Source organism: Elephantulus edwardii, unplaced genomic scaffold (genome assembly GCF_000299155.1).
Source record: "Elephantulus edwardii isolate Elephantulus edwardi_28Jun2011 unplaced genomic scaffold, EleEdw1.0 scaffold00366, whole genome shotgun sequence".
Classification (NCBI taxonomy): Eukaryota; Metazoa; Chordata; class Mammalia; order Macroscelidea; family Macroscelididae; genus Elephantulus; species Elephantulus edwardii.
Window position 1 is genome coordinate 369,916 of NW_006400116.1, and position 15,156 is coordinate 385,071.

Here is a 15,156-nt window from a genome sequence, read left to right on the forward strand (position 1 = left end):
TTCTGACCTCCTCTTTTGATCAGTTATACGTAACTAATTCCTATTATTTGCTAATTGTAATAGTCAGATTGTCCTTATCTCATTTCTTCCCAAGATGATCCTGCTCTGTCCCAGTCCTTTACAGGGTTCATTTCTGTACTGTCTATTTCTGTTCTCCCCCTTCCTACCCCTCAGTTACTGTCCTATTTTCACAGTAGTGGTCTCATGCAGTATTTGTCCTTTTGTGACTGAGCTGTTTCACTCAACATGATGCCCTCTAGACTCTCCCATGTTGTGCCATACTTTATGAATACTTTGTTATTCTTTAGTGCTGCATTCCATAGTGTGAATACACCATAGTTTCTATGGTTTCTCTCTGTGAGTTTGTTGATGAACATTTGAGTTGTTTCCATCTCGTTGCTATTGTGAATAATGATGAAATAAACGTGTTGTTTGTTGTTACGTGTCACTGAGTTGCTTGTGACTCATCGCAACACTATGTATAACAGTTTTGAAACCCGCTTTATCTTGAGCCAACCCTATTATCTATGACACACCTACTCCCATTACCCCAGTCATTGAGCCAGTCCATCTCATTGAAGGCCTTCCTCTCTTGCACTGTCCCTCCACCCTCCGAAGATTGTTGTTGTTGTTGTTATGTGCCATTGAGTCGCCTGTGACTCATAGCGACCCTATGTACAACAGCCCTAAACTCCGCTCTGTCCTGTGCTAATCGCACTGTCTCTGACACTCCCATCCCAATTACCCCAGTCACTGAATGAATCCACCTCATAGAGGGCCTTCCCCTCCTGCGTTGTCCCTCCACCCTCCCAAGCATGATGTCCCTCTCCAAGGACCTGTCTCTCCTCACAACATGTCCAAAGTAAGTTAGACGGAGTCTCAGAATCCTTGCCTCCAAGGAGCCACCCAGTTTAACCCTCTCCAGGACAAATCTGTTTGTTTTCCTAGCAGTCCATGGTATTCTCAATACTCTTCTCCAGCACCACAGCTCAAAGGCATCAATTCTCCTTCTATCCTCCTTGGTCATTGTCCAACTCTCTGATGCATAACAGGTGATTTCGAAGACCATGGCCTGTATCATGGCACCTTCGTCTCCAGAGAGACACCACTGCTCTGGTGTACATATGTCTGTACATGTCTCGGCTCTGATTTCCTTGGGGTATATTCCTAGTAGTGGAATAGCTGATGGTAAGTAATTTCTGTATTCGCTTTTTTGAGGAATGCCTTCCATAGCAGTTGCACAATTCTGCAGTCCCACCAGCAGTGCATGAGGGTTCCAATCTCTCTGCATCCTAACAAATCATTATTTTTTGCTGTCCTGGTAAGCTTTGCTTTTGTTTCTGGAGTGAGCTGGAGTGAGATAGTTTTGATTTGCATCTCCTTGATTGCTGGTGATTTTGAACATTTCCTTTTCTAATTGTTAGTTATCTGAATATTATCCTGGGAGAAGAGTTTTTCATTTCTTTTGCTTATTTCTAATTGAGTTGCAGTCTTTTTCTTGTAGAGGCCCTATGGTATTCTGAAGGCTCTCTTTCCATCCTATTGGAAAACATTTTGGATGCACACAGGGATTTTATTTTTAGAAGGTCCCATTTGTTAATTTTGTTTTTTCCTGGTTGTATATTTTGGTTATGTTTGTGAGTTCATTTATGTCATACACTAGGGCTTCTAAATTTGTTCCTATTTTTTTCTCTAATGATCCTTATGGATTTTTTCATTTTACCTATAGGTCTTTGGTCTACTCTGAATTGCCTTTTTTTTTTTTTTGTATAGCATGAGATGTGGATCCTGTTTTAGTTTTCTCCAGGTAATTATCCATTTTTGCCAGTTTAACCATTTGTTAAAGAGGCTTATGTTTCTACATTTAGTGGGTTTTGTTTCCTTGTCAAATATTGATTGACCATAGGTCGGTTGGTTTATTTCTGAGTTCTCTATTCTGTTCCCTTGTTCTGTGAGCCTGTTGTTGTTCCAGTGCTGTTTTGGTTACTATGGCTGTATAATAGATTCTGAGATCAGGGAGTGTGAAGCCTCCTACTTGGTTTTTATCTTTCAGAAAAGCTTTGCTTATTCAGAATCTCTTTCCTTTTCAAATGAAACTGGAAACTGCTTTTTCTAGCTCCTTAAAGAGTAAGTCTGGCATCTATAGTGTGTAGAACCTATAGATTTTCTTTGGTGGTTGTTATTATGTGCCATACAGTCGACTATGATTCATAGTGACCCTATGAAGAACAGCTCTGCACTCTGCCCTATCCTGGGCCAACCTCACCATATCTGATACACTTGATGCCATTGACACAGCCATTGTGTCTGTTTTGTTGAAATCTTCTCTTATGTTAACCTTCGACCCTTCCAGGCATGCTGTCTCACTTCAAGGACTGGCCCCTCCTCACAACATGCCCAGGGCATGTGAGATGTAGTTTCACCATTCTTGCTTCATAGGAGCACCCTGGTTTCACTTTCTCCAGGACAGACCTCTTTGGAGTCCATGTTATGTTCAATATTCTTGTCCAGATGTCCCACTGAATAACAGTGCCCGCAGGACTGGAGAGGAGGGCCAGGAAATAAAACTTTCTTTATACAAACTCTTAGCCAGACCTCTGTATATTCCATCCTTTACCTCTCTTCTGCACCTGGCACCTCTAGTTCCTGAAGTTTTCAGAGTTTCTGTGGCATGGATCCGCCTGCACTCTTTAATGTTTCCTTCTGAAGGTGGGTCTGTTTATGCTTTCTTCACTCTGTTAAATCAGTCACCACTAACCTATGTCTCTTCAACCATCATAAAACTTGTTGACATACAAGTGTAATATTTTCTTCAGTTATTTTAAGGGAATTTTGGTTTTTAAATTTTTTAATTTTTTAAAATTTTCATTATTTTTTGGGGTGTACTGTCAAATTAGATCTGACTGGTACAGGAGGAGATTGCCCCTCCTTCTCCAGTAGAGCATCTAGTGGATTTGAACCATGTACCCCTGGGATCACTTGCAATCACTTGTTATGCATCAGAGAGTTGGACAATGACCAAGGACGATAGAAGGAGAATTGATGCCTTTGAGCTGTGATGCTGGAGAAGAGTATTGAGAGTACCATGGACTGCTAGTAAAACAAACAGATTCATCCTGGAAAGGGATTAAACTGGTTTGCTCCTTGGAGGCAAGGATTCTGAGGCTCCGTCTAACATACTTTGGACATGTTGTAAGGAGAGGCCGGTCCTTGGAGAAGGACATCATGCTTGGTAGGGTGGAGGGACAACGCAGGAGGGGAAGGCCCTCTATGAGGTGGATTCATTCAGTGACTGGGGTAATTGGGATGGGAGTGTCAGAGACAGTGCGATTGGCACAGGACAGAGCAGAGTTTAGGGCTGTTGAACATAGGGTTGTTATGAGTTGCAAGCGACTTGACGGCACACAACGACAACTACCTCTGGTATTGCAGTGCGGTTTCTTGCCACTAGGCCATCAGAGCTCCTTCTTTTAATGGAATTTTAATTTAAAAAGTTATGATGGCCATATTCAGCAGGATTTAGGAAAGGAGCAGTGATGTTGTCCGTGTTCAGTCTATTTAATGAGTTGGAAACTCAGTCCTTCCTAGCTCTCTTTTTCGGAGAGTCTTTTTGCCATCTACGCAGTGGTGGTTCAGGGACAGAATTCTTGGCTTCCACATGGAAGACTGGGTTTGATTCTTGACCAAGTGCTTCTTGACTAAATGCTCTTGCACTGAACTGTCATCTCAGAGAAGGTTTGTATGCTGCTCTGATGTGGGACAGAGTTCAGTGGGGTTTTCAGAGTATGGTGAGGAGGAAAGGGTCTGGGGGTCTACTTCTGAAAGTCAAGCCAGTGAAAACCCTGTGAGTCACAGTGGGTATCAGATCTGTGGTGGTCACAGAGAGGCACAGGACTGGACAGCATTTCTTTCTGTACAGAATAGAACCGTAAAGGAATCATTTGTTTTACAAGGATCAGTACAAAGATGATTCTAATGAGACAGAAGTGAAAGATGTCCCAAATGAACAACTTCGCCAAACTTCTGTATCACTCCATTGTCTCTAACACCAGCTACTCTATTTTCCTCTGCAGTCACTTTGCCCGCCCATCTAGTTGAGGGTCTTTTCTTTGCTGCCCCTCTACCTTCCAAACCATGATGTCCCTTTCCAAGAAATAACCTCTCCCAGCAGCATGCCCAAAGTGAGTGAGATGAAGCTTCATCATGTTTGCCTCCAAGGAGCACTCTGGCTGCATGCTGTCCAGGATATATCTATTTGTTCCTTTGGCAGATCATGGAATGTTTAGTATTCTTCTCCAACACCACCTTACAAAGGCATCAATTCTGTCATTCTTGTTAATCGTCCAGCTCTCAGATGCATGACAAGTGATTTAAAAAGATCATGGCCTGAATCAGGAACACCTTAGTCCTCAAACTGACATCACTGCTCCTCAATAATTTGGAAAGGTCCCTGGCTACAGACTTTTCGGAATGCAATACGTCTGTTGATAACAAGTGGATTGATTGTGGATCCAAGTAAGGAGAAGTCATTCAGAAGAAATGGTTAGCTTTCCAGGTTCATTACTGAATGTTTTGCTCAAGATCTGTTTAGTTGAAGAGAAGTAAAAAAATGTGGACCAGAAATTAAAATTTCTGGAGGAACCCCTACATCCTACAACTGTTGCTTGAAAAGCAACTTTTAAGCTGTGAAATGAAACATGTTTAAACTAAATAACGATTTACTCTTTTAAAGAAATCCAATGGACAATCATAACCAAGACACCAATGGGAAGGGCGGTGTTTAAGTTAAGGGCGGTGAAATAAACATGCTTAGAGAGGATAATGACTCTGCTTGGGGTCTGTAGCCCTCGTCAATGAGCTGCTCACGTACAAGTGCTTGAACAGGGGTGTATTTTGTGTCTATTTTCACCCTTCGCCCCAGTACACACAAAAGCTACGTTTCTCATGGCTTCCTGACCTCGGTTCAATCGGGAAGCCACAGGCTTTACTCATCACAGAACAAAAAAGTGCATTGACCGGTTTAACCTTCCAGCCCCAGGGCTGTTGGGCCCACTAATCCGGCTGACAAAAGCAGGCCTCCTGCGCCTTTATCCTCCTCGATCCTGGCTGCAGCGTGGCGCTGAGCTCAACAGCTGGGCGGCTCTGGAAGGGCCGAGTGCAGCGCGCGGGCCCGCAGGACTTTATTTAGCGCGGCGTGCGGGGTGGTCGGGTAGGGCTGGGCACCGGGCACCATGTACCGGCGGACCTTCGCCTTCCAGATGCTGCGGGAGCAGCACCAACACTCAGAAGAGCCGCCACGGGCGCCAGAGCCCAGCCGGCCGGGGAGCGCGGGCGCGGCGCGCGGCCTGGCGGCAGTGCAGGGCCTGGGCGAGCGCGTGGCCACCTTCGTGCAGCGCGCCCGCGCGCTCGAGCAGCGCCACGCCGCCCTCCGCCGACAGGTCTACGCTTTCCGGTGCCTGGGCGACCTGGCAGCCCCCGAGGAGGCGCTTGCCCAGCAGGTAGAGGGCAACCGCCAGCGAGCCCGGGACCTGGCGGTGGAGCGCGGCCGGTTGAAGCGCCAGGGCGCCGAGGCGCAGCGCTCTCGGGACGAATTCCGGTGCAAGTGAGTTCTCACCCGGGCACGGGCGGGGCGACAGCCACCAGCGCGCAGTCCGCTGCGCTCCCGCGCGAGTTCTAGCTGCTGGAGCAGCTGTAGGCATCGGTGCGCACGCTTGTCGCCAGGCTTAGGTGCCCTGGCTGTGGTCTCTTGGCAGCTGCTGACTTTATCCCTATGGAGAATGAGAACGTGGCACCTTTCCGCCACAGGAGACTAGTTTTAATTTCCCAGATTATGAAACCTTTCTGTGTGAAATAGTGTCATTGAATTTCTAATAATTTCTAAAATGTAGGTTTAATTCACATACGAAAGTGCAGAAGGACCCTGGTGACACTGGTTGCTTAAGAGCTGTTCCAGCGATGTCACCATTTGTCTGCAGGAGAAAGATGGGGCATTCGGCTGCATAAACATTTACAGTCTTGGAAAACCTAGAGGGCAGTTCTGCTCCGTTTCATGAGCTGGCAGAGACTCAGTAACAGTGTTTTTTGTTGCTTAAAAAAAATGTATAGGTTTTTCAGTTTTTCAACTGAGTCGATTGCTACTCAAATGGCACATAACTACAACTCTTTCTTGTTACCTCTTGGGTACAACTCCCTCGACATGAACACAAGTGTTCCAGAATTCCTATTCTTTGCAATGTTTGTTGTGATCCATAATTTGTTGTGAAATGACCTTGCATTAAAAAGTACAGGTAAATATTCTTCTAGTATTTCTTGGGAAACTGAAAGATGATTTTACTCTGTCCTACAGGATTGCTGTGAGTTGGAACTGACTTGGTGGTGACAAATTTGGTTGCTTTTTGATTCATGAACCAAAAAAATGAGTAAGAAACATTTCTGATGCCCGGAAGTTTCCTCCTGACCTTTCCCAGTCAGTCACCTCTTCTAGCCATTCTTCCTCTCTCCCAGGTCTAATTTTTGTCACCATCAATTAACTCTTGCCTGTTCTGCTTAGGTGTCCTGTAGCTGATTTTTTGACTCACAGAGACTCCATGTGACCGAGTGGCCCTGTCGCACCAGGTTCCCTAGGCTGTAACATTCATGGGGCAGATCTCCAGCCCTTTGTCCTGCAGAGCCTCTGGATAAATTTCAGCCACTTCCCACTGCCTCCCCTCTGGTTAGTAGCTGAGTGTTTAGCTGTTATGCCACCACTACTGCTTTGCTGATCTGGAGCCTCACATCCTCTTCCATGTCTGGCTCCTTTTTGCTCAGCACAGTGTTCTGGAGAGTCATTCATGTGATCCAATTCCCAAAGCCTTATCCTGTTAGAGACAGTACAGCTGGCATTTTATAGACGAGGGAAATGTAGAAGTTTGAGAAAAGTTCCTCAGTTTGTAAATAGTTGCACTGAGAATGGGGTTAAAATCTTGGGCATGCTCAGACGAAATTGTTTTACACCACATCACAGCTGACACTTGGGAATTACATCGTAATGTGCCCTCTAGGGTCCTGCAGCATTTAGGAACTGTTAGATACACAACCTTTGTCTCCTTTCCAGAACTCCTCCTGTGCAAGTGTCTGCATTTTAACCAGGTTGACAGGTGATGATTGGTTTAAGAAAGTTTAAGAAATCCAGGCCCAGGATACTGTTCCTCCTCTTTATAGGCTGAGCTGTGGGGCCAGTCACTGAGGAATTGTTAAAAAGATGAAAACCTGGTAAGCGGGTTTTGTTAATGTTTTTTAGAGTTATAAATGCATTCAGTCTTTGACTCACCAGTGCCCCTTGGAGGAATTTGTTCTGTAGCCACGCTCCAGCAGTCTGCCAGAGCAGAAGTCTGGAATGAACCTGAATCCCTGTTAGTGGGATATGTTGTGTGTGTGTCGTTGAGCCAGAGCCGACTCATAGCTGACCCTCCAGTGGATTTTCAGAGGCAGTAAATCACATAGGAGGAGACTGTCCACCTTTCTTCTATTGAGAAGCTGGTAGAGTCGAACTTGTGCCTCAATAAAATTATGGTTCATCCATGCAATGGAATACTCTACAGTTGTGAAAATGAATAGTACATTATCACTTAGTTTTACAAGAAAAAGGGGAAGAAGAAAAGGTTTTTTGCTTGCAAAGAATTTCTGGATAGAGATATCAAAGTAGAGAAACTGGCTACATGCGTAGGTTAAGGGAGTAAGAACGGGGTAAATGGAAACTGAACTGGGAGAGGAAGTTTAAAAGGAACTTACCTTTTTTTTTTTTAAATTGTGTGTGTGTGTGTGTACTGTCAAATCAGATCTGACTGGTAGAGGAGGAGATTGCCCCTCCTTCTCCAGCAGAGCCTCTGGTGGATTTGAACCGCATACCTCTGAGATTGCAGTGCAGTTTCTTGCCACTAGGCCACCAGAGGCCCCCCCCCCAAGGAACATATCTTTACATCTTTAAAGAAGTTGCTTTACCTTGCCAAGAGATTTATGCATTTAGAATTTTATATTAGTTTTATTTTAAAATAAAGGTGTCCAGGGCTTAACCTGAGGTTGGGTGTTGTTATATACCATTGGGTCAGAACCAACCTGTAGCTGACCCTCCAGTGGGTTTTCAGAGGCAGTTAATCACACAGAAGGAGACTGCCCATCCTTCTCCCATGGAGCAGTTGGTGGATCTGAACTGCGTGGCTTCCGGGTTGCAGTGTAGCTTCTTGCTACTAGGTCTGGGAGTTTTAATTTCTAACCAGCTACCTGGGCCACTCCAGTAGTTAGCATTAGGATGCCTCTGGTCTAGAGTACCCAGGGGATTCCTCCAAACTTGTTCTATGTTTAAGTTCCACCACAGGAAAACAATGAAACACAACCCGCTGTCAGCTAGTCAGTTCCTACTTGTTACAATCCCCGAAGTTCTGAACCTGCACTTTTTCCCAGGAGGCTGCGTGAAAAAGAGTCAGAAAGAGATGGAATCTTTTCTGCAAGGAGCAGCTGGTGGACTTACCCACCCTTGGGTTCCAGACATGTAATCTGCTAGGCTACCAGGACCTGCTAAGTTCACAGGACACGCCAAGTCATATTTGTTGATGATTCAGTTCCCATCAGACACCTATTTCTGGTTTTGATCAACAAAACAGATTAAGAGTTAGGAAAAGGGACCTTAATGGGATAGCTGTAGTTTGAAGAGGGCCTGTAAGTATTAAGAATCCAACTTGGATTTTGGCCCCCTCACCTGTACAATCTGTGTTGGAGAGAAGCCATTCTGTAGCCCTAAAGAGATAGGACCATGTGAGGTGAAGCACAAAGCAAGAGGGAGAGGACACTGTTTCAGACAGCTGGGGTGGCTCTCTGGACCGGCAGGATACCCTAGATCCAAAAATGGCCTTTATGTGGTCATTAGGCTGTTCTCTCCTATGATGTGATTTTTCTGGGTGGGCGGGATCTTGTGTGCCCACACTCAAGTTGAGTGCTCCTTGTCAGTCCTTGGTCTCACTGAGCCCTGAGTTATTTCCCCCTCCTAGAGCAGTTCTTCAGGTTCTATGACTGGCACAGAATTCTCCTGTAATTTAGTCTCTCCCACTACCCTTTAGAGAGGTATGACTATCTTGACTGAAGTAATAGAATTTGAAATTTATTATATAAATCACACACACACACACACACACACACACACACACAGACAGAGAGAGAGAGAGAGAATGAGAATGAATGAATGAATGAATTTGGCTTTACAATCCAGAGGTGAATGAATGACTAGCTAAAGCCAGGAGAAAATAATGTAGAAATATATGTATAGTTGGGGTTCGATTTCAGCGTTAAGCATTTATGCCTATTTTCTACCCATGCAGTTTAATAATTTTAAAAGTTAAGTATTCAGAAGGTCGAGCAAAGACTAAATAAAATTAAACACTAACTAAAATTAACAGAATATAATAAAAAGTAATTTATTCAATTAGATGATTGAACCCAAGTGTTTCTTTTTAAAAATGTGTTTCATTACATTAATATATGACTGTATAAATTCTTATCATGGATTCTTTATAAGGAAATCACTTGTGTTAAATGGAAGATAGAGACTTGTCTTTGTAGTGTGAGTACTACCCAAGTTATCACTTTATTACATCAACACATTTTTTTTCATTTTTATACCTCATTATGTACTTAAAATTTTTTTAAATTATTAATTTCAATGAAAATTTACAGAGACTTTGTATTTCCATTCATTCATTGTTGCACTTTTCTCCCCTTCCAACCCTCCCCCCAGTACAACCCCCGCTTGGAAAAGTAAAAGAAAATTCTTTCATTGATTTACAGTCCTTCCCCCCAGGTCCACTCCACTATGAAGTCTTTGCTCTGGACTCCCGTCATGACAAAAATACCTAATCACATATCTCTTTTAAACATTTTCTCCCTCATCTGTTTCAATGCAGTATACAATATTTAACTCATCTTTCTCAGTCTCCTCCCAATCCCGATGTCAGTCCTGTTTTACAACAGTGGCATCATGCAGTATTTGTCCTTCTATGACTGAGATATTTCACTCAGCATAATGTCCTCCAGGGTCACCCATTTTGAATAATATTACATGAGTTCCTTGTTTTTCAATGCAGCATAGTATTCCATTGTGTGAATATACCACAGCTTCTCTATCAATTTGTTTGACATCAACACATTTTTAAACTACAGAAACTTAGATGTTTCTAACAGGGAAGAGCAATAAGAAAGTGAGAATGTTGTTAAAAATTCTATTCTTAAAGATAATGATCCACTTTCAAATAATTTCTGATTCTAAGAGAGCAACACATGAAAAGAACAGCTAAATGTGACATCATGTTGTGAAATGTTTTGCTTTCTGGATCTAACTGGATTTCTTATATGGATTTACAGCCTGTGCACACACTGCTAACTGTTCTTGCAAAGTTCAGGACTTTTAATTCTCAGAACACAGCTCTAATACTTTTTACATTTGTGAACAAAGGTACCTAAATCTAGCAGGTTAGGCTGATTGTTAATGAAGATTAGTTTCAGCTGCAAACAGCACAGACTCAGAAATGATTGTGGTTTACCCGAGACAGCAGCCTTCTTCTCTGTTAAAGTTCTGGTGAACATAAGGCTTTGTTCAGCACCATCCATGTTCATCCTGTAGAATTAGAGGAGGAATGCACAAATAGAGGCAAAGAAGGCTGTGCTCACACAACTGTACAAAGCTGCCTTGCCAGAACAGGGAAGTGCCCAGCTGAAAACCCACCCCAGATTAACAGAACCAGTAGGTACTTGGAGCAAGTGTATTTTTCTCCCTTCTAGTCAATTTCTTTCCTTGATTTGTAGAAAATGTTAGATATCATTGTCATCAGAGCAGAAAAATCTACCATCTCTTAGGAAAGATTTCTGGATGTTGCCAAACAGACGTCTGTTTATCATTCATTACCCAGCTGCAACAAGGACATCAAAGGCTCTCACCCTGTAGAAGAAGGGGAGAGTGGCTATTGGGTGGCTGTGCGATGCAGTGACAGTAAGGTAGGTTTGAGTACTTCAGAGGTAATGAGGATGACATCCATTGTTCTTAGGGTTATTATGAGTCGTAGTTAGCACCACAGCACTTAACAATGTGATGTACAGACAGGAGCCATTCAGAAAGGGCCTTTTCTCTGTCTGAGTTAGTGTATTGGTGTTAGGAACCCCTGAGTCAGAACCAACTCACTGCAGACCCTTCAGTGGGTTTTCAGAGGCTGTAAATCACACAGGAGGAGATTGCCCATCTTCTCCCTACAGAGCAGCCTGTGGATTTGAACCACTTGTCTTTGGGCTGGCAGTGCAGCTCCTTACCATAGGCTACCAGAGCTCCTGCTTTTTCTACCTTGACAGGGTTAAATTCCCAAGGACACTCGCACACTCTCCAGAATGGTCCCTGCCATTTTCTAGAAGTCAAGAAATTGATAAGAAGATATACATCTGCTTCTAGTATCTTTTACTTCTGTTAATCTTGTGTGATTTTAAATGATAGGAGAAGAGGTATTTACTTGCTCTGCTGAGGCCATTTGGTGAACTTGTTAGAACACAGATTTGGTGTTGGGTAAGTTTAAGTTTTGACTCCACTGTTCTCTTAGCTTGGGGTCCTCCAGGAGCCCATCTTGAGATGAGGCTTCGAGAATAGTGGTGTGTTCGGCACATGGTGTCAGAGAGCAGCAGTAGCGAGTGGGAAAGGAGGCAGGTGGCTGCAGCGGGACTTAGAGCTTTGTTAGACATATGACAGTTGTGTGTTTGAGAGCACATTAATCTGCGGGGCCTTCTGGGAGTCACTGTGAACCAGGCCTCAGGAATCCCAACCACAGTGAGCATTTTCACACTGGCCCTCCTTCTGTCAGTGCATAAGGACTACTTCCACACACAGTTCTCGGGGAGTGCAGCTGATCACTGCTGGGCTCACCCGAGGAAAGACTCTCGTGTGCCAGTTCCATGCCAACAGCATTTGCTTGAGGTTTGGGTGAGTGCCCTAGTTTTCATTTCCCCATTTTTCATCTGGGCATAACAATAACTATCTTCATGCCAGATTTGGTGGAGATTAAACAACACAATCTAGAAAAGCTAATGTTTAATGTATCAAGAAATAGTTTGCTGTAGGTTGTGTGGATCAACCCTCAGTTTCACAGCAGTGCTGGGTTAGAAGTATGCCAGAAGGAGATTTTCCCATACCCAGAATGGCTGGTGGGGAAGGATGAAGGGAATGGTGGGGGCAGGGTCTGGAGCCCAAGGATGTAGACACCTCATCTTTTTACTTCCTCCAGTGACCCATGCACTGTGCACATGCTGCCCTTTTCTTCACACACCATAGTATGAACAAGGTTGGAAAGTAGTGGGCTGCCAAATGAAGCATTCCTTACTGCTTTAAAATGAAGAGCCTGTCATCTGAAACTTAAACAAAAGGATGTAGCCCCCATCTTAGAACAATTTCACAGTGATTGACGGATCAATCACAGAAGCTGGCCGACTCATGCTTATGTGTCTCATTTCAGGTATGAAAATGAGTGTGAATGTCAGCTGCTGCTGAAAGAAGTGCTCGAACGGCTGAACAAGGTGAGCTGGGTGTAGTGGTGGATGCAGGTGAATTTCCAACCTGAGTGTGTCTTTAGGATTCATCACTTTTTGTAACAATCACTCTCTTTCCTTTTGTTGTTTCTGTTTATTTTTGTTTGAGTAAAGCATAGTTTCTTTAGCTATTCATCCCTCCATTGCTGAACACTTGAGTTGTTTCCAATTCTTTGATACTTTAAATAACACTGCAATAAACATGGGTCTGCATGTATGTCAGTGTCAAAGTTCTTATTTCTTTGGGATTTATACCTTGTAGAGGGATTGCTGAATCAAAGAGTATTTCTATTCCCAACTTTCTAAGGAAGGGCAAAAATAGAAGTCATTCTCTTTTTTTAACTTCTTAATTTCAACTAAATCTTTGTGCATGAACTCACATGCACAGATACAATATACACACACTCATCTAACACAAAACACATGGATTGAACTGTATCTGCCTAAAATGTGTGTCATCACCATTCATTTTGTGACATGTTTCTAAGTAAATCCTAACCTTGTGCCTGTGGAGAAATCTGTTGTCAAGGACCTCTTCAGAGTGTTGAAGAGGATGATATCAGTTCAAGGATTAAGGTGCACCTGATCCAAGCCATGGTATTTTCAGTTGCTTCCGTACATCTGAAAGTTGGACAATGCATGGAAGATGGAATAAGAATCTTGCCATTGAGTTGTGGTACAGTTGAAGAGTATTGAGTATACAAACAAATCTGTCTTGGAAGAAATGCAACTAGAGTGCTCCTTAGAGACAAGGATGGTGAAAACTCATCTCATATACTTTGGTCATGCTTCCAGGAGGGGCCAGTGCATCGAGGGAGGCATCATGTAGGAAAGGTAGAGGATTCAATGAAAGAGAAGGAAAGCCTCAGTAAGATGGATTGACATATTGACAACAAATGGCCCCAGCATATGAGTTTGTGAGGGTGACGCAGGATAGGGAAACGTCCAGATCTGTTGTTCATAGGGTTTCTATGAGTCCTAGTTAACTTGATGACATCTAACATCAACATGCCTATGGTACCATTTTGGGAGTTCCATGTGGTCCTATTAAGGTAGGATGACAGTGGGGTGGCCCTTGAGTTAGAGAGGTCTGGTGGCCTACTGGTACAGAGCTGTGCTGACAACCCAAAGGCATGTGTTTGGACACCACCAGCTGCTCCATGGGAGAAAGATGGTCAGTCTCCTTTCATGTGATTTACTGTTTCTGAAAACCTGCTGGATGGTTAGCTGTGAGTTGGTCTTAACACTCCAAAGAATGCAAGGTCCATAGATGTTGAGAGGATATAAAGACCTTCTCTCAGAGACAACACACGGAGAGGAGAGGAAGTCTTTGGAACCCTGGAATCAGAGTTTTGGCCTAAACAGTGAGATGATGGACTACGACTTGTTGAACTCATTCATTTATGGTATTTCCATACCTTATAGCAGCATTAGATGAGTAACTATTTTTATAACAGTAATAGCTAACAAAGACACCGTTTCATGACAAATATTTCTATTAAGCTTATAAGTTATATCAAGCAGTTAAAATAGATCATTTGTGGTTTAATGGTAGAATTTTAACCATTTGTGGAGGAGATAGGAGTTTGAATTTTAGGCAAAGTATCTCAGCCCAGTCCCTTCCCATCTGCCAGTATGTGCTGCTATGATCGGCAGGTCTCAGCAATGCTTCAAGACTAAGATGCTGATCTCCTTTGGAAAACCAGTCAGTGGAGAGCCTGTGTCATAGTGGTCCCTTCCATAGCCTATCGTGGATGGCGTAGGATTGGACAATGTTTTGTTCCACTCTGGGTAGGGTCACATGAGTCAGGAACATCTTGAAGGTAGCTAACAACAGCAGCAAGCTGCCACAGACTCCAGCATGGCAATGGCCAGCTGTTATTTTACTGTTCAAATAAACTGACATGAAACACTGAACTTGGGAGAGATCCTGCTTTGGGTGGTGGCTGTTTGAAAGCTGTGATTGTCTTGAGATTGCTTCTCCACAGGAAACCTCTCAAGAGAGCAAGGGAAGACATTTTCATTACCTCTCAAACTCCCCTCTCATGGTACATTCTGAGTAGCCACTGGGGGATCATACAGATTCTGAGTTCTTGCTGGAGACCCTTTTAGAGTATATACAGCCATATTTTGCAGGAACAATTCCTTTCTTTGAATCAGTCTCCATCTTCATTCTGATTGGATTTTAATTAGCCTGCAGGCCATGACTTCCAAATAGGTAATTCTGGATAGTGGGGACTGTACATACCACTGTAAACAGAGATGCAAATAGCTGTAAGCAGACCCCATCTTACCATTTCAGAGGACAAATGTTGGAGGAATAGGGCTTGCTAGTTGAAGGGTTTCTTATTTACAGTTCTAGGTCCACTATCCCCATCTTCTCCCTATGCCTATGGCTTTATCAGAATTGCTAACATAATGCAACATTCAGAATTTCTCATAAAAGTTACTCTTTTCCTGCTGTGCTCAGATGTTGCCCTGGGGAGCTCTAGGCAGCCATTTTAAACAACTAAGGTGAGTTCTCGAGTTGCTATAATCAAGGATGCTTTCGGCAGAATGTTAAATGAT

The 15,156-nt window shown here is 43.5% G+C and overlaps 1 protein-coding gene across 1 annotated transcript in view; it reads left to right on the plus strand.

Annotated features, from left to right (window-relative positions):
* Positions 1-5,231: 5,231 nt before the first annotated feature.
* BFSP1 (beaded filament structural protein 1, filensin) overlaps positions 5,232-15,156 on the plus strand; it is a 68,280-nt gene continuing 58,355 nt past the window's right edge. The window contains exons 1-2 of the mRNA XM_006902085.1: positions 5,232-5,602; positions 12,516-12,576. Coding sequence (XP_006902147.1) covers positions 5,232-5,602; positions 12,516-12,576 — 432 coding nt within the window. The remainder of the gene's footprint in view (positions 5,603-12,515; positions 12,577-15,156) is intronic.